This window comes from Trichosurus vulpecula, chromosome 1 (assembly GCF_011100635.1).
Source record: "Trichosurus vulpecula isolate mTriVul1 chromosome 1, mTriVul1.pri, whole genome shotgun sequence".
Classification (NCBI taxonomy): Eukaryota; Metazoa; Chordata; class Mammalia; order Diprotodontia; family Phalangeridae; genus Trichosurus; species Trichosurus vulpecula.
In genome coordinates, this window is record NC_050573.1 from 237200343 (window position 1) to 237220973 (window position 20631).

Here is a 20631-nt window from a genome sequence, read left to right on the forward strand (position 1 = left end):
GGGTCCTTTTCTTATTTCTTGGATCTCTTGAGAGTACTAGTAGGGTATTACTGAATCAATGAATTTGCAGTTTTATGGAGCTTTGGGCATAGTTCCAACTTTGACATTAATATACCTATTTTTCCCTATCTCCTCTAACATTTGTCATTTTTCTTTTCTATCATCTTAGCCAATCTGATGTATGTGAGGTATCATCTCAGAATTGCTTTAATTTACATTTCTCTAATTATTATTGATTTGGAGTATTCTTTCATATGACTATTCAAAGGTTTGATTTCTTCTGAAAACTGCCTGTTCAAATGTTTGACCATTTGTCAACTGAAAAACATTTCTTATTTTTATAAATTTAGCTTACTTCACTATATATTTGAAAAATGAGGCCTTTATCAGGGAAGCTTGCTGTAAAATTGTTTTTAACCAGGTTCCTGCTTTTTTTCTAATTTTGGCTGCACAAATTTTATTTGTGCAAAAACTTTAATCTTATGTAATGAAAAGTATCCATTTTACCTCTCATAATTCTACCTCTTCCTTTATCCATAGATGTGACAATTTCCTTCATGCCCCGCAAACTGTTTATATTACCCGTTATATCTAAATCAAGTGACCACTTTGAGCTTATCTTAGTAGACAGTGTGAGAAGTTAATCTATACCTAGTTTCTGCCAAACTGCTTTCCAGTTTTCTCAGAAGTTTTTGTCAAATATGGAATTTTCACGCCAAAGAGTTTGGATCTTTGGGTTTATCAAATACTAGGCAACTGTGCTCATTCGCTTCAGTATACTGTGTATCTATTCTATTGCAATGATCAACCACTCCATTTGTTATCCAATATGCGATTGTTTTGATGATTACTGATTTACATTACACTGTGAGATTGGTACTGCTAGGCCATCTTCCTTCACTTTTGATTTCACTGATTCCCTTGCTATTCTTTATCTTTTATTCCTACAGATAAATTATGAAATGATTTTTTTCTAGCTCTATTAAAAAATTCTTTGGTTGCTTAATATGGTACTGAATAAGTAAATTAGTTTATACAGTATTCCAATTAATCTTTCTTTAAATATTTCATAGAATTGATTTGTAAATTCATCTGGTCCTAAGTTGTTTTCCTTTGTATCTCATTTATAAATTGTTCAATTTTTCTAAGAAAAGAGTTATTTAAATCTTCTCTCTCTTTTTTGGTTAATCAGGGCAATTTATATTTTTATACATATCCATCCATTTCATTTAGACCATCAGTTTTACTACAATAAAATTCGGCAAAATAGCAGCTAATACCGTGGCTTGCTTTAATTTCATCTTCATTGATGGCCCATTCACCCCCTTCATTTTTAATACTAGCTATTTAGTTGTCTTCTTTCTTTTTTAAAAATTCAAATTAATCAATGGTTTATCTATTTTAATTGATTTTTCATGAAACCAGACCCTAGTTAAATTTTAGGGCAGCTAAGCAGCACAGTGGATAGAGCACTGGGCCTGGAGTTAGGAAGACCTGAGTTCAAATTTAGACTCAGACATTTACTAGGACTGTGACCCCAGTCTAGCCACTTAAAAACCCTGCTTGCCTCCATTTTCTTATCTGTAAAATTAGTCGAAGAAGAAAACAGAAAATCACTCCAGTGTCGTTGCCAAGAAGCGCTCAAATAGGGTCACAGAGAGTCATAAGTGGCCTAAAAGGCTGCACGACAGCAAAATTAAATTTTTATTAGTCTTATTATATGATTTTTAGGATTTGCATTTTGGTGCTGCATTGGAGATTTTAAACTTGTTCTTTTTCTAGTGTTTTTTTAGTTACATGCCCAACTCATTCATCTGTTCTTTCTCTGTTTTACTGATCTGTGCATTTAGAGACATAATTTTCCCCTAAATACTGCTTTGCCTACATACCACAAATTTTAATATGTTGTCTCGTTGTTATTCTCTTTAATGAAATTATTGTTTCTATGATTTATTCTTTGACCCACTTATTCTTTACGGTCATTTTATTTCCCATGAATTTTTAATTTATACTTCACAGGCCCTTTATTGAATGCAGTATTTAGTGCATTATGGTGTGAAAGGGTTCGTTTATTGTTTCTGCTTTTCTGTATATGTTTCTGAGATTTTATAATGCATAGTCAACTTTTTGAGAAAAAGGTATGCACCTTTCTATTCCCAATCAATATTCTCCAGAGACCTATGACACCGAATTTTTCTAAAATTTTATTTCCTCCTTATCATCTTCTTTATTTTATGGTTAGAATTACCTAGGTCTGAAAGGAATAAACTGAAATACTCCACTATAGTTTTGTCTATATACTCCTCTTAACTCATTTAATTCTTCCTTCAAGAATTCAAATGCTATGGAACTTGATGCACATGATCAGTACTTACATTGCTTTATGATCTATGGCCTATTTGCCTAAAATGCAGTTTCCTTGATTATCTCTTTTATTTTTGCTTTCCCTGAGATCATGATTGCTACCTCTGCCCTTTTCACTTCAGTTGAAGCATAACAGATTTTTCCACTCAAGCCCTTATTCTAAAACTGTGTAGATTTTTCTACTTCAGATCTCTCTCTCATAAACATATTGTCGGATTCTGGTTTCTAATACATTCTGCTACCCTCTTTCATTTTATGGGTCAGTTCACCCAATTCACATTCAGTTATGACTGTGAAGTATATTTATTTCTCTTTTTTTCCCTGCCCCTTCCTTTAAAGTCCATTTTGTTTCTAACCATTGCCTCCTTTAATCTATTCTCCCTCTAATTACTCCTAGCCCCTCCCCTCCTACTTCCCTGATAGGCAAGATGATCTATACACAACTGTATGTGTGTATATATACAATATAACCTAGTTGAACCAGTAACTGGATACCCCTTCCCCACTTTTCCATATGCTGTAAAAACTCTTCCTTGCATTCCTCTTTTATGTTAAATAATTTTCTTTCATGTAGGCTAGAGAACTCACACAGGGCAAGTGCTCACATATAGTGGTTAGAAAAAGCAATACAAGCACACTCTCAAGGTCTCTCTGAAGAACTTTGGAATTGACTGCATGACATGGGAGATACTGGCACAAGTTCAGAATGGTATGCCCTCATCAGAGACGGTGCTGTGCTCTATGAGCAAAGCAGAACTGAAGTAGTACAAAAGAAACACGAGCAGGACAAATTAGGAGAATCCACCCCAAACGTTCATATAGACTGTTTGTGCCCAACTAGAACATTCCAAGCGCATACTAGTCTGATCAGCCACAGTCAGACACACTGTAGCTTGACTCTCATATAGGGATGTCATTTTGTCCTCTTTGAAAATGAATATATAATTATGTAAAAATATTATTAAATATTAAATTTTAATTAGCTAATTATTAAATATATTTTATATATAAATATATAATTTTCACCATTATTCCTTTCCCTTCCTCCTTTCTGACCCTTCTATTCTTCCTTTGTGATCATCCCAACAAAGTAGACTCACACCCACGCCCTCTAAGTAGATTACTTCTGACTGGCTCTGTGATGGTAATGTTGTTAGGGATTAAGTGTATCATCTTCCCATAAGGAAGTGCAAACAGCTTAACCTTGTTAAATTATTATGAATTCTTACTCACGTTTACCTTTTCATGCTTGAGTCTTCTGTCTGAATGCAAATTTCCTATTCAGCTCTAGTCTTTTCATCAGGAATGCTTGAAAGACCCCTATTTCATTAAATGACTATTTTTCCCAAGTACAATTATACTTAAGTTTTGCTGGGTAGATTAATCTTGGCTATAATTCTAGCTCCCCTGCCTTCTGCAAAATTGTATTTTTTAAGCCCTCCACTACTCTCCAGTAGTAGCTGCTAAATCTTGCATGATCATGACTGTGGCTCCACAGTATTTGAATTATTTCTTTCTGTTTGCTTGTAGTATTTTCTCCTTGATCTGAGAACTCTGGATATAATAATTCTGGGAGTTTTCATTTTTTCCCAATTTTTCCTTTACCACTCATTTGATTTTTAAAAAATCATTACTTTACTTTCTTTTAAAAAAAATCAATCTCTTTAGTTCTTCTGGGAATTCTTGCTGGGCTTGTGTCCAATCTTTTCTTTTCCTCTGAAGCTTTTGCAGGTCATAGTCATCTTCTGAATTTGTGTCTTGAGCCACAGCAACTTTTTATGGTCAAGTTTTGTTGTTGTTTGCTCATTTTTTCGGCCTACTTCTTGTTTTTGCACTTCATCTTAGAGTTGGGCTCTGTTCATCTCTGCAGAGTATGACTGGCCTGAGCTTCAGTCTTTTATGTATGTGCCTCTCTTTTCACAGTTCATTTTGGGAGTCTACATATTTTTGGTACTTCCAAAGTGGTGTGATCTGGGGGAGACATCAGGTCAATGACTTCCTGGTTGGTGCTCTGCTTTATTATGACTTGACTGCTCCTCTCTGTCCTGGAACTGGGACCCAGAAATATCCAACAGGCAACAGATCTACCAAATGGAAGCTGATTCTACAAATAGTGCTAGAACAAGGGTTCCTGGGATCTTTTCTTGTGGGTGCTGGTGCTGCCACCGCCACTGCTGTTGCTACCACACAGTGTGGCTTCCACAGCACTGTATTCTCAGCTACTCACCACTCCATTATCTGCAGACCTCCTCTCTTTCTGTCTTCTTAAGATGCCATAGTTGGAAAAATTACTGAGACGTTTTCTTGGTTGTCCTGTTCAGAATTCTGTTCAGTGTTTTCTGTGATCAGTTTTTAGAAGTTTTAGGGTAGATCTGTCATATGTGACCTTTCACTCAACCAATGTAACTCTTCTCTTACACTTAACTTCTCTAAGAATCAGTTGCAGAATGGTAGTATTAGAGTGTGTGTGCGTCTGTGTGAGACGGAGAAAGAGAGGAGATGAGAGAGTGGGGGAGAGGGGGAGAGAATAGAGAGAGAGAGATAGACATCTATTAGGTCTCTTTAAGCTCACTTTGATGCAACCCAATATAGGTGGCACAACAGAGCTGTGGGGCTGGAGTCAAGACCCGCTTTAAATGCAGTTTCAGACACTTATTAGTTTTGTGACTCTGAGTAAGCAACTGAAACTCTTTCTGCCTCAATTACCTCAACTATAAAAAAGGATAACAGAACCTCTACCACAGGGTTATTCTGAGGATATGAGATAATATTTATAAAGCCCTTAGGACAGGGCCTGACACATGCCAGGCATTTAATAAATATATGTTATGTTTCCTTCCTGCCTGTTCAAGGCAAGTGTTAAGCATTAAAGGCATGTGCTAAGTATTAGGGATTCAAAGGCAAAAGAGAAGCCTTGTCCTCAAAGAGTTCACAGCCTGATGGAGGAGGTAATGTACAAATAACTATGTAGAAACAAGATTTTTAATACGCGTGCGTGCGTGCGTGCGTGTGTGTGTGTGTGTGTGTGTATGTGTGTGTATAGACAGAGACAGAGACTAAATTGAGAGCAATCTCAGATGATGCAACATAAAAGAGGACTGGAAAAGTTTAACTGAGAGCTGATGAGCTGATGGAAGTGATGGAAAGCAGGAAGCAGAGATAAGGAGGGAGAGAATTATAGGCAGGAAGAAAAGATAGTGAAAATGCCTAGAGTTGAGAGACAGTATGTTAAGTATTTTTTCACTAGATCATTACAACAACCCTGCACCACCCAGTTACCTAGCTGATGAAAACAAAAGGTCATTTAGACACTACAACGAACCAGTGGAGGACTTTAGCAGAGGTACCATTTAGATAACTTGTCTTATCTTAAAAAAAAAATTATGTCCCATTTCCCCAACATAAATATAAACCCCTCAAGCTCTCAAAATGGACGTTATTTATTTATTTCTGCCCATAAAGATTCTCATGAAAATGTCTGTTGAGTTGTGATTTCAAATCATACCCATCAAATTGTTAATAAAGTTGATAAAAAAAGGAAATAATCCACGTTGGATATATTGTGGGAAGACAGACTAGTGTACCAGAAAAATAACTCAATTGTTCGTACTCTGTCTCAACAGTCTCATTATAGTTCACATACCCTAAGGAAAAGCAATGACAGGAAGAAGTCCTACATATATCAAAATCGTCAAAGCAATGCTGTGTTATAATAAAAAATAGAAAGCAAAATGGGTATCCAACCATTTAGGGAATTGTTGTATAAATTGTACATGATTTAGAGAAACATGTGCTGAAGAAAGCCTGAATCAAGAACAATATAAACACTAACATTAATATAAATAAAAACATAAAATGCAGTTGAACTAGCTGTTTGGGTGACAACTCCTTGAGCCCATCTAATACAGTAGATGGAGTGCCTGGGTTTACAGTTAGAAAGATCTCATCTCAACTGGATCCTCACTGCTGTAGAGCAATCCTTTCGTTCTTCAGTTGTTTTGCAGTGATGTCTCACTCTCTGTAACCTGATTTGTGGTTTTCTTAGCAGATACTGGAGTGGTTTGCCATTCCTTTCTCCAGCTCACTTTATAGATGAGGAAACTGAGGCTAACAAGATTAAGTGACTTGCCTAGGGTCACACAGGTCTGAACCTGTGACCTCCCTACTAAATAAACTCCAGTGTCTCCCTATCATCATTGGGAGGAAAATTGCAAAAATCTGGTGCTCAAAGTCCTTTATAAGATAGCCCCTCCCTACTTTTCCAGTCTTCATACAACTTAAGTGTTCCTACCCATCCCCAGTTCTTCAATCCAGTGACAATGGCCTCCCAATTTCCGTGAACAAGAAAATCTCTCTCTTGGCTCTGGGCATTTTCACTGGCTGGCCCCCATGCCCAGAATGTTTGTCTCTCATCTCCACCTCCTAACAGCCTTCAAGTCCCAGACAAAAATCCCACTTTCTATAGGAAGCCTTTCCCAATCTCAATTCTGTTGTCTTGCATCTAATGATTATTTCCCATTTATCTTGTATAAAGAGGAGAAGGGAATAAGGATATATTAAGTGTCCATGTACCAGGCTCTGGGCTAAACACTTAACTATCTCATTTCATTCTTACAACCACCCTGGGAAGCAGGTGCTATTATGATATCCATTTCAGAGCTGATGAAACTGAGGCATACAGAAGTAACGTGACTTGCTCACACGGCAGATCACACAGCTAGTGTCTAAGGCTGAATTTGAACTTGTTTTCCTGATTGCAAATACAGTTTTCTATTCACTGAGCCACCTAGCTCCCTTATTTGTATGTAGTTGTTTAAATACTCTCTCTACATTAGTTTGTGAGCTCCTCAAGGGCCTTTCTTTGTATTTCTTTGTATTCCCAGCCCTCAGCACGGTGCTTGACATATAGTAGGCTCTTAATAAATGCGTATTGACTGACTAATGGAATCAGGGTGCAATCAGACATATATTCTTTGTTCATGGTGAATCAAGGAATTTGCTTTTCCTAAGTATGCAAATTTTATACAAGGGTATGATTTTTTCTCCCTGTCTCCATGCCCCTGATTTGGGAGAATGGAGAAAGAAAATAGATTTTTGTTCACTGAGAAATAAATAAATTATATAAATCTAAAAAGAAAATTTTCAATCTTATACTGCTGTAATGTAGTTGTCTGTTGGTGGTAGACTGCAGTATGTTGTTGCCGATTTCCCTGTTTGTAATCTGCTTCCTGCCCATACACTTATTTGTTTGCCAAACCCATCTGGATTACACAGAACCCACTTCCAGGCTATTAAGTTCCAAGTACACAGAACTTTTTGACAATGAACCTAACCTGCACTAAAAGGCCTCTCTCCCCAGAATCAATGAATTCCTACGTACATTCCTGTGACAATTTATTTGAATGCTGACAAAATACTAACTCCATATTTTGATTTCAATATCTACTTCACTGAACCTGAGAACAAATTTTCATAGATCAAAGGATCAGATTGAAGAATCCTTAGAAGTCACCTAGTCCAACGCCTCAATTTAACCCTTCATTTAGCCCATCCTCTCAGATGAGAAAACTGAAGTCCACAAAGGTCAAGTGATCTGCGGAAGGGTTACTACAACAGTAGTAAATGGCAGAGCTAGGCCTAGGATTCAGATTCTCAAGATACCATTTTCAGTGTTCTTTCTACTCTGCTCTACTGACTCCTGCTGGTTCATTTGTGATTCTATTACAATAAAATTGTTGGTGAAAACAGAAAAAGAAAGTTGTTTTTAGTTGTTTTCAGTCCTTCAAATCAGCAGCATAAAACTGATGACTGTGGCTGGTTCATTAATTTATAGAATGGCAGAAAAAACTAATTCATGAAAACTTCTTTAGGAAGTGTTCTACCCTTTAAGAGCCATACTTTATTTACAAGGATTTTCAAATTTTTAATATTTTATTCATTTTCAGTCATACCTTAAAACAAAATTACAAGAATGCTTCCCATTTCCAAGGGAAACAATCTAGAAGAGTTGAGTATAAAGGAAACAAAATTTTTCAAATAGCTTTCTTCATAAAATCGTAGACATTCTGGTATAAGATAAAACAATCCACTAAGTAAAAAATTGTGGAGAGCAGTAAGAATTTAAGATGGACCCTTGGTAGGGTAGACAAAGTGCAGTTCCACATTCACCAAACATACCGTTCACTGCCTTTCACCAATCATAGGAAATTCTATCTTTCTATCAAACAATTTCTTGTTTTCTTGGAGATAAGAAATGCAACACAACTTCTTTGTAAAAGTCTATTTCCTACAACTCATATGTAACATGAAGGAAAAATCCAGCTTCATAGGAGAAAACGATCAAGCAACTGAGGAAAATGCTACCATTTACAGAGATCTTTTAAAATTTTCAACTGACTTTAATATAAAAGTTAAATAAGTCACTAAAGCATTTTATAATAGTAAAAATAAATTTAATATAGAGACTTACTCACCAGTAAAAATTCCCCCTGCTGAAAAGGAAACATCTTTATCGTATTTAACATGCAAACGCACTGGCTTTTCAGGGTCCGGAAGAATCATTAGTCTAATTATGGGTCCTTCCAGGGAATTCTTGTTGTAGGTAGCTTTAACCTGGATAGTATGTTCTCCCCTTTAAAAAAAATTGAGTTATAATAGTTATTATACAAAAATTATGAAATTATCTAAACAAATTCCGTTTATAGGAGCTAATGATTTGCATTTCCAATGTTTTAGGTTGTCTCACAGCATAAAATGCTAATATTCAAACTAGTTATCCTTTAGTGGGAAGACATGGGAAAAGAGAAAAATCTCAACATATATGTTTCTGTATAGGAATATTCTTGCGAAATATAACAAAATGGAAGAGACAGAGTTTAAAGGATATAAATTACCTCCCACAGCATACAGTTTGTACCAAAGGACTATGTTCTTCATCCTCCAAGCAGTTATGTTTTAATACTAAACACAAGGCTCAAAGTGCACAATGAAGGGCTCATCATTTACTCAGCAATTCCTAAGAAAAATGGAGCTATATACTTGCATTAATTTTCAAAACAATCTGATACTTACTTAGGGGCAGAAACACTAAAAACTCCCAAATCAGCCCTGCCGCTGTCATCAGTTTTATGCTGCTGATTTGAAGGACTGAGCTGTAAAGAAAATAACTGATAGTTAACAAAAACAAAACAAAAAGTACCAAAAAAAACCCCAACCCACTGACAATCTCTAAAAACAACTTTTTCTGTTTTCGCCAACAATTTTATTATAATAGAATCACAAATTATTTTCCCATTAATGTCCATCGAAGCAACATTTCTTTAATCCTATATCTGTAGCTGACATGATTAATACCTACAATCCTCAGTATTTTCCTTGGCTACCAGTCCTGATTTAGCTTCACATTCCTCCATTCTTAATCACAACCCTAGAGTTAACCCAGTTTAACTGTACAGTGTCCCTGACTCAAGAATCTATGGCTCCTGTTACCTCCTCTCTCTTCCCTTCACAAACCCCAGGGCTAGATTACTCCCACCATCCACCTCTTCCTTTCTGGCTTGCATTTAGTTTGACAGAGCAGGAAGAACTCACGAAGCCATGTTAACTGAGTTCTATCAAATTTATATTATCTATTTGACCCTCATTGTAACAAAGAAATTCTTCCAGTCCTCTGAAATATATTCTATTTTAAAATTATTTTTTCTATTTAGTTTTACAAGAACAATTTCAAACCTCTTCTCAAGGGTCCCTCACCAATCTCTCTTATGGCATCCTTCAATAACACTGGCTTGTTCATAACTCCTTCTTTATATTATACTTCAGCCTATTTACAAGCACCACGTTCTTTAAAGACATCACACGTTTTTACTCTTCCTAGCTATATATCCCCCTTACTTTTCTCTGACTTTCTCAGATCCAAGTCTTTTCTGCAAATCTTAAAGTGGGTAATCCCCCAACATTCTATTCACAACCATTTTCCCATCTCTCTCTACACTCTTCCCCTCTCAATCTCATGAACTCCTATGTTTCAATAATTCAAGCATATAAGTCTCAGATCTCATTCTACAGTCTGCATATCTCTCCAGAACTCCAGATCTAAATCTTAAAATACTAAAAAACATTTAAACCTAGATTAAACCTCAAACTCAAGATATTAAACACATATGCTCTGATTATGAGTAAAGGGAGCAGAACTAGGAGAACATTGTACACAACCACAGACACATTGCTTCTAACTTTGATAGACCTGGCTCTTCTCAACAATGGAAGGTTCTAAGCCAGCTCCAAAAGTCTAATGATGGAAAAGGCTATCCACATCCAGAGATAGAATTATGGAATCTGAATGCAGATTGAAACAAACTATTTGCTCTCTCTCTCTCTTTTTTTTTCTTTGTTATTTTATCTTTGGTTTTGTTCCATATTTCTCATGGTTCACGTCATTGGTTATAATTCTTCTTTACAACTTGATTATTGGGAAAATAAGTTTAATGTGAAGTTATATGTAGAACCTCCCCATCTTGGGCAGGGAGGTGGAGAAAATTTGGAACTCAAAAACTGGTGCAACAGAGTGCTGTAAACTAAAAAAAACAAAAACAATTTTTTTTTAAAAAAAAAAAGAAATTAAGCACATTATCATTCTTTCTAAACCTACTATATGTGTCTGAGGTATCACCCTTCTCTCAGTCTATCAAATTTATTGTAACCCTGAGATTATCTCCATCTCAATCTCACACTTACTCACATTGCACATGCCTAGGAGGCCTTATCAATTCTATTTATGCAGTATCTATCAATGTCTTCCTTTTATTCCCACTGCTACTGCCACAACACATTCTACCTACTTAGCAAACTGAAACCTGTATCATTATAGGACTCCCCATTTTAATATTCTCCCTTCAATCAATCCATCCTTCATATTACTGAAAGAAAAATCTTCCTAATTCATGGACTTAATCATGTCAGTTCTCTGTTCAAAACTCTTCAGTGACTCCTGATTTTCTTACCAAGTCAAGTTCAAATCCTCTAACTGGCATTCAAAATTCTCTAAACCCTTGTGTTACCCCACTGTTCTACTTTGGTGTCATATTACTGCCTTCCAAAAATTCTAGGAAGGAAAACATTCTAGGCATAAGGGACAAATAATGATAACAAAGTATGTAGATAAAGTCTCATGTGAAAGGAATGGAAAGGAAGCCAGTATAGCCAGATCCTAGAGTACATGGAGCCTCAAGAACCTGGAAAGCAAAGGATAGCTAAGTTATGAAGAACTTTAAAGACCAAACAGAGGACTTTATATTTGATCATGGAAATATTAGGGAAGCACTGGAATTTTTTATTGAGGAGGATAGTGAAAATACCAGAACAGTGCATTAGGAAAATCACTTTAGGATATGAGAGGAAGACAGATTAGAATGGAGAGAAACATGAGGCAAGGAGACCAATCAGAAGGTTATTCTAACACTGTAGGCAAGAAGTATACCAGGTAGAGTAAAAAGAAGAGGAAATGTATAAGAGTTGTTGTAAAGGTAGAAATGACAAGACTTGATAACAGGCTGGATAACCTAAAGAGGAAAGACTATCTAGGAGAGAATGATGCCCAGTGTCAAAAGTTACAGAGAAGAAGGATGAGTACTAAGAAAAAGCCATTAGACTTAAAATTTAAAGGATCATTCATAATAGTATCTAATACACAGCAGGCATTTAATAAATGTCTGAATGATTAATCTCCTTGACAGAAGGGACCATACCTTAACTGAATCTCTCCAGTACATAAGATGTAACTGTACATAGTAAGTGCTTATACAGTAGGTGCTTATTAGTTTGATGGATTATTTCTGAATAATATATATTGTATTTAACATTTATAATTTTATTTTCCATTGTAGAGAAGAATATTTACTCCCCTTTAAGTTATTTTACATTTGTGGTACTTTAGCAGGGGTAGGGAACCTGCAGTCTCAAGGCCACATGTGGCCTCTAGGTCTTCAAGTGCAGCCCTTTGACTGAATCCAAACTTTACAGAACAAATCCCCTGAACAAAAGGATTTGTTCTGTAAAACTTCTTTTCAGTCAAATGGCCACACCACTCAAGGACCTAGAAGGACTTGAGGCTGTAGGTTACCCACCCATGAAGAATCATTATAAACATGATCTCACTGAAACCTCAAGACAAATGCAAGAGGTATGTGATTTAAGAAGAGAACTGCTAACATGAGGGGGTGGAGCCAAGATGGCAGCTGGAAAGCAGGGACTAGCATGAGCTCCCTGCCGAGTCCCTCCAAAAACCTATAAAAAATGGCTCTGAACCAATTCTAAAACTGCAGAACTCACAAAACAGCACAGGGAAGCAGGGCTCCAGCCCAGGACAGCCTGGATGGTCTCTGGGTAAGGTCTATCCTGCACGGAGCTGGGAGCAGAGCAGAGCCCAGCGTGAGCGGCATGGACCAACCAGACCAGGAGCCGGGCAGAGCGTGCCCTAGCACCATGAATCAGTGAGCTGCAGCAGTTACCAGAGTTCTCAACCTACAAACACCAAAGACAACAGAGAAGGTTAGTGGGAAAAGTTGCGGGAGTGGAAGGAGTTCACTGTTGGGCTACCGCCCCGGGGGGCAGCGAAGGGGGGGCATCTACAGAAGTACAGCTGCAGTTGCTTCCAGCCCCAGGCCAACCTGGTGGCAGGAATTAAGTGGCGGACCACAGCAGGAATGAAGAGCCTGCTGAAGATCAAAGTCCAGTCTGGGTTAGAGGTTCTTGGGGAAGGAGGAGTGCTGGTGCGGCAGAGCTGGCACATCCCCCCAAGCTTGGAACATAGTTCTCTTAACTCTACAAGCAGTCATACCCCACTGAAAAACTCAAGGGTCAAGTTAGTTGGCTGGGAATATGGCCAGGCAGCAAAAACACATCCAGATTCAGTCTCAGACTTTGGATTCTTTCTTTGGTGACAAAGAAGACCAACACATACAGCCTAAAGAAGTCAACAAAGTCAAAGAGCCTACAACAAAAGCCTCCAAGAAAAACATGAACTGGTCTCAGGCCATGGAAGAGCTCAAAAAGGATTTGGAAAAGCAAGTTAGAGAAGTAGAGGAAAGATTGGGAAGAGAAATGAGAGTAATGCGAGAAAGCCATGAAAAACAAGTCAATACCTTGCTAAAGGAGACCCAAAAACATACTGAAAAATTTACTGAAGAAAACAACACCTTAAAAAATAGACTAACTCAAATGGCAAAAGAGCTCCAAAAAGCCAATGAGGAGAAGAATGCCTTGAAAGGCAGAATTAGCCAAATGGAAAAGGAGGTCCAAAAGAACACTGAAGAAAATACTACCTTCAAAATTAGATTGGAACAAGTGGAAGCTAGTGACTTGATGAGAAATCAAGATATTCTACAACAGAACCAAAGGAATGAAGAAATGGAAGACAGTGTAAAATATCTCATTGGAAAAACCACTGACCTGGAAAATAGATCCAGGAGAGAGAATTTAAAAATTATTGGACTACCTGAAAGCCATGATCAAAAAAAGAGCCTAGATATCATCTTGCAAGAAATTATCGAGAACTGCCCTGATATTCTAGAGCCACAAGGCAAAACAGAAATTGAAAGAATCCATCGATCGACTCCTCAAATAGATCCCAAAAAGAAATCTCCTAGGAATATTGCTGCCAAATTCCAGAGCTCCCAGATCAAGGAGAAAATACTGCAAGCAGCCAGAAAGAAACAATTTGAGTATTGTGGAAACCCAATCAGAATAACCCAAGATCTGGCAGCCTCTACATTAAGACATCGAAGGGCTTGGAATACGATATTCCAGAGGTCAATGGAGCTAGGATTAAAACCAAGAATCACCTACCCAGCAAAACTGAGTATCATGCTCCAAGGCAAAATATGGATTTTCAATAAAATGGAGGACTTTCAAGCTTTCTCAGTGAAAAGACCAGAACTGAATAGAAAATTTGACTTTCAAATACAAGAATCAAGAGAAGCATGAAAAGGTAATGAAGAAAAAGAACAAGAAAAAGAAATTGCAAGGGACTTACTAAAGGTGAACTGTTTTGTTGACACTCCTACATGGAAAGATGACAAGTATGATTCATGAGACCTCAGTATTAGGGTAGCTGAAGGGAATGTGCATACATATATGTTTATGTATATATATATGGGTGAATGTGTATGTATGTATATATCTAAGTGTATATATACATACATATATATACATACACACATATATATATGGAGAGAGAGAGAGGGGACACAGGGTGAGTTGAAGATGAAGGGAAGGTATCTAAAAGAAATAAAATCAAATTAAGGGATAAGAGAGGAAGGTACTTAGAGAGGGAGATAAGGAGAGATAGAATGGGGTGGATTATCTCCCATAAAGGTGGGAAGAGGAAGCAGTTCTGTGGGAGGAGGGGAGAGGGCAGGTGAGGGGGGAATGAGTGATCATTGCTCTCATCAGATTTGGCCTAAGGAGGGAACACCATACATACCTAATTGGGAATCTTACCCCACAGGATAGAAGAGGGAAGAAGATAAAAAATAATGGGGGCAGGGGGGGGATGATGGAGGAGAGGGCTGATGGGGGTGGAGGTAATCAAAAATAAATACTTTTGAAAGGGGACAGGGTCAAGGGAGAAAATTTAATAAAGGGGGTTGGGTGGGGAAGCAGCAAAATATAGTAAGTCTTTCACAACATGAGTATTGTGGAAGGGTTATACATAATGATACACATGTGGCCTATGTTGAATTGCTTGACTTCTTAGGGAGGGTGGGTGGGAAGGGAAGAGGGGAGAGAATTTGGAACTCAAAGTTTTAAAAACAGATGTTCAAAAGCAAAAAAAAAAATGTTTTTACATGCAACTAGAAAATAAGATACACAGGCAATGGGGCGTAGAAATTTATCTTGCCCTACAAGAAAGGAAGGGAAAAGGGGATTGGAGGGGAGTGGGGTGACAAAGTGGAAGGCTGACTGGGGAACAGGGCAACCAGAATATACGCCATCTTGGAGGGGGGGGAGGGTAGAAATAGGGAGAAAATTTGTAATTCAAAGTCTTGTGAAAATCAATGCTGAAAACTAAATATGTTAGATAAATAAAAAAAGAGAGAAAAAAAAGAAGAGAAAAAAAAATTAAGGGATGAGAGAGGAATATATTGACAGAGGGAGATAGGGAGAGATAGAATGGGGTAAATTATCTCACATAAAAGTGGCAAAAAGCAGTTCTGTAGGAAGAGAAGAGAAGGCAGGTGAGGGGGGAATGAGTGAATCTTGCTCTCATCAGATTTGACCTGAGGAGGCAATACCATACATACTCAATTGGGTATCTTACCCCACAGGAAAGAAGAAGGAAGAAGATAAAAAAAGGGAGGATGAGAGAAGGGAGGGCAGATAGGGGGAGGAGGTAATCAAAAACAAACACTTTCTAAAGGGGACAGGGTCAAGGGAGAAAATTCAATAAAGGGGGATAGGTTAGGAAGGAGCAAAATATAGTTAGTCTTTCACAACATGAGTATTGTGGAAGGGTTATACATAATGATACACATGTGGCCTATGTTGAATTGCTTGACTTCTTAGGGAGGGTGGGTGGGAAGGGAAGAGGGGAGAGAATTTGGAACTCAAAGTTTTAAAAACAGATGTTCAAAAACAAAAAAAAAAAAAAGATTTTGCATGCAACTAGAAAATAAGATACACAGGCAATGGGGCGTAGAAATTTATCTTGCCCTACAAGAAAGGAAGAGAAAATGGGATGGGAGGGGAGTGGGGTGACAGAAGGGAGGGCTGACTGGGGAACAGGGCAACCAGAAAATATGTCATTGGGGGGGGGGGGGGGTAGAAATGGGGAGAAAATTTGTAATTCAAACTCTTGTGAAAATCAATGCTGAAAACTAAATATATTAAATAATAAAAAAAAAATAGAAAAAAAAAGAAGAGAACTGTTATTTTTTCTAGTGATCCTGAAATTTACTACCTAAGTCTAAGCTACAAATTGAAGACCCATATCACTTAAAAAACTATGCACTTGAAAAAATGTGTGTGTGAGCAAATGTGCTGAGCTTCTCCTGGCATCATATAAGACAGACTATCAGTTCAACTTAATGAATACCTTTTTTTTTAAAAAAAAAAACTCATGGCTGGGGTCCTCTTTAATGTGAAGATCTGAATTCTCAGTACTAGTACTTAGTAAAAAGTGCTGGACTAATCATGGTAAAAGACCATTCTACATACTTCATAAGCATTAAAACTTCCAGGCAGGGCTGTGTGAGGGAGAGGAGACATGAAAACTGTCTTGCCCCATTTAGACTGTATGGTAAGGAAATAAATGTTTACACTACAACACACAAAAACTGTTATTAAGAAACAAGATTTGACAAAATTCAGAATTATGATACCAACATACGTAATATTCAAAGATGGATACTTACTTTTAAGATGGATGCTTTCACAAGACTTATTTTAACTAGTGGTACAGGGGAAGGATTTTCCCATTGATCACAAAGCTGAACTGTAAGGGGATTTGGTAATTCTTTTCCATTTATCACTGGAATAGGCTGAAATACAGAAAAATATTTTAGGCAATACTAAAAATAATGTACCGAATTACATGGTATGTGGTCATTTCTTTATTCACCAAAAGAGAGCTTTGATCATTTCAAAGTAATGGTATATTGCTTTGTTCTTACTTCTGGAATTCTACAAGAACCAGATTTCTAAAAGTAGCTCTTTATGATACCTCTTCCCCAATTCAAGAGTTAGCAAATGGCCTCTTCAATAAAATGGAGCACTGCCTAAAGTGAATATCCTCCCAAGTGAACAACCTTTAGGTTGATGGTTATATTCTAACTTTGGGAGAAAATAAGAGGAGAGTTAACTAAGCAGTACTGGCTTATACATGGCTCTGTTACACACACACACACACACACACACACACACACACACACACACACCCTTTCTGCAATCTACAAACCTAATACAAACAGAACTATCCATAAAGTCATACTCAGCTGCCTCATCTTGGTTTTAAGGCAAACTTGGGATATTCAGGATAGTTAAAAACAAAAGGTTGACCATCATTTCCCTGGGGACTTAGTGATGAATACTTTGTTCTATGGGTTACAACACAGAAAGAAAGATGCGAAACCCAGTTAGGTCCCATGCAGTAACCTTGAATTTCTTTACTGATACAGGCTGAATGACAGAAAAAGGAGGAGGATTTTAGTTTGCAGTTTTTAAAGTATACATAAATATGAATCTATCAGTACTCCAAATGTGAGATTCTCTTTTAATGACCATTGAGTCAACATACTACTCAAGGAATAGAATCATATCCATCTTGACATTCTTGCTATTAAATAAAACCAGAAGCCACAAGGAAGTTGTAGCTAATTGGAAGAGTGGCTGACAGGTTTTCCTTGAAGAGGCAAATAAAGGAGTTTCATCCAAAAAAGAAGTATGACATGTGATATTACATTGTTCTTAAGACTGTTGACAAAGAGGCTACCATGAAAATGCAGAGCATGGGAGAGAGTGAAGAGGTAAGAGAATTTTACTAGGAACTCCAAAAGACTCTAAAAATTCAATAAAAGCATGCCTTGTTATTCAGTAATGGAAATGTCCAAGTGGTCATAGGGGAAAATGGCAAAAAGGGTTAACAGAAAACATGGCTCAGAAATGATAAAGGAAAGACGTCAATGGACTATTGACTCCTCAGAAGTCTGGCATATATGCATTATGAACACTTTTAAAAAATCAGAAGGCCAACAAATTAGGAAGCTTCATATAAAATAGAATCAATTTTAGATATTTGTGCTTTTAAGAGAAAGGAAACAACAAGTCAACAAGGTAGCATTCTTTCCCAAAATTAGGTTTATATAGTCAGATGATCAATTTATTAGAGGAAAGAGCAAAAATCGAGACTACAAGATCATGAAATACAGACATGGCATGAAGTTGGGGCAAACTCAACCAAATCTATTTAAACAAAGTGCTGTTCTCCTCCCCCTCCAACAGAAAATGATTAAGAGAATTGACACTGACATATACTATTATCATTTCCTAAGGAAGTTTGATAAATATGTAAGTCAATCCTCCCAACATGACCAAAAGAGCTTAGAAATCATTTCTGCACAAAAATACCTACCTGATTCCAAGGAGGGTGCTAAGCAGTCTAGAGCAGGGGTGGGGAACCTGTGGCCTCAAAGACACACATGGCCTTCTAGGTCCTTGGATGCAGTTTTCTGAGTCCAAGTTTTACAGAACAAATCCTTTTATTAAGGGGATTTGTTCTGTGTAGTTTGGATTCAGTCAAAGGGCTGCACCTGAAGACCTAGGCCACATGTGGCCTTGAGGCTGCAGGTACCGCACCCCTGGCCTCTAAGAGTAACTTAATTTAAAAGTAAAAATATGTTTGGAAGATCTCATAGAAGGGGGTTATGGAAGATTGTGAGAAGTATCATTTTATCAAACAATGTAAAACAGCAGAAGGAAAGACAAATTTAATAAAGTTTGGTAAGAGACTTATCCCAAACACAATTAAGGATAAAACTGGATGTACAATAGGCAAAAAAGAAAAAAGACTTCTAAAGAGTTTTATAGCTATATTCACCATTAATGACAGTGAAACTACCACATTTGGACTTAACATCCCAATGCTGGATGTACTGCATGAGTTAATAGAACAGTCTTAAGAAAACAAAGATAGGGAGAATCACAGACCTAGACCAAGCATACACAGAGGAATTATGTCCTGGAAGCAATACAATTTTGATGAAATTGAGACAGTAATTCTCAAGGTAAATGAAAAAGGGGAATATACTAAAAAGGAGAAATACTAAAGGTTTGGAAAAAATACTTTGCTACCAAAATAAATGACCAAGAGAATATTATTTGACATATATAACAGACACAATTTTGCCCAACAGCTTTCTAATTAGGACTATAAAGGCATAAAATAAACATATAGGCATCAAAAATTTTTGCCACTGTCATGGAGGAAATCCAGCATAGAGCTGAAACTAAAGGAACTCCCTATATAGATTGAAGTTCTTCAAGTATTCCTATAGCTAGATAATATTGTTCTGACTACATGAGGACAAAGAAGACTATAAAGCCTCCTAAATGAGATCCATAATCAATAAAAAGAGTCTGGCCTAACTTTCTCAAAGGAAAAACAAAGTTGATGAAGAATGCCTATTGTACGGATTTTAATGTAAAGTTGTACCAGAATTAACAGAAGTACAGTAAAGATGGACCACTTCTGGAAAACCACACAGTGTTTTTAAAGGCTTATTAGTGACACAAAGGAATATCAGAGGTACTGAATTTCAGAGGTACTAAAGGTGGTAAATCATGCAATATCTCAGTTTCCAAAGTAGTGAAGTTAAGGGTCACTCAAAGAGTAACGGAGAAGACTATAGTTGGTTTGTAAACTGTTGCAAGACACCAAGCAATCAAGATTTATATAAGAGAAATAAATATAAAATATATGATCAGAGATAATGAACAGAAAATCAGGCGAACCATTCATGTGGCAGGAGAAATGGATAACTAGAAGATAAACCATGTGTTTCATTGGTATCCATGAAATGTCAAGAGAAGTAAGGACAGACCCAGGCATATGAGGTAGGCCCCTGTACAGGATTTTCAGCTCATGGAGAGGAGTGAGACAAGTGTAAAAAGGTTATATCACTGGAAGGATTACCCACACCAATGAAAACACTGATCCATAAAAGTAATTGAAACACTACTGTAAAAATTTTTTATTGTTTTTAATCAACAAAAACCACACCTCTTTTCCTCCTATCCCCTCACCCCCCACACCCCCTACATTGATTAGGAAACAAAAATAAAACCCATTATAAACACAAATTGTCAAGTGAAACAAATTCTCACATTGGCCATGCTGGAAAACAATGTTTCAATTTTCACTGAGTCCATTAACTCTCAACCAGGAGGTGGATAGCATGCTTTATTCCATTCCTCTGGAACTATGGTAGTTCACTGCATTGTTCAAAGTTCAAAGTCTTTCAAAGCTGTTTATTGGATGAATTGTGCTAGTTCTCCTTATTCCACATGAGTTCATGTAAGTCTTCCAAGGTTTCTCTGGTAACCACTCCTTTAATTTGGGAGTGGGAGTGGGGGCCCAATGGTGCTAAATTCAAACAAAAACTTGGATCCCTGTTGGCCGCATACTGATTTAGAAAAACACAAATTAACATTATTTATGTTGTATTGTATTTTTATTTCCTTAAATATTTCCCAATTACATTTTAATTTAGTTTA

General features: G+C 37.1%; 1 protein-coding gene across 3 annotated transcripts in view; it reads right to left on the minus strand.

Annotated features, from left to right (window-relative positions):
* SMCHD1 (structural maintenance of chromosomes flexible hinge domain containing 1) overlaps positions 1 to 20631 on the minus strand; it is a 167285-nt gene that overhangs the window by 60325 nt on the left and 86329 nt on the right. For all 3 annotated transcript variants that reach the window (XM_036755134.1, XM_036755143.1, XM_036755153.1), the window contains exons 30-32: positions 16776 to 16901; positions 9436 to 9515; positions 8838 to 8995 (exon numbers count right to left, since the gene is read on the minus strand). In XM_036755134.1, the coding sequence (XP_036611029.1) occupies positions 8838 to 8995; positions 9436 to 9515; positions 16776 to 16901 (364 nt within the window). The remainder of the gene's footprint in view (positions 1 to 8837; positions 8996 to 9435; positions 9516 to 16775; positions 16902 to 20631) is intronic.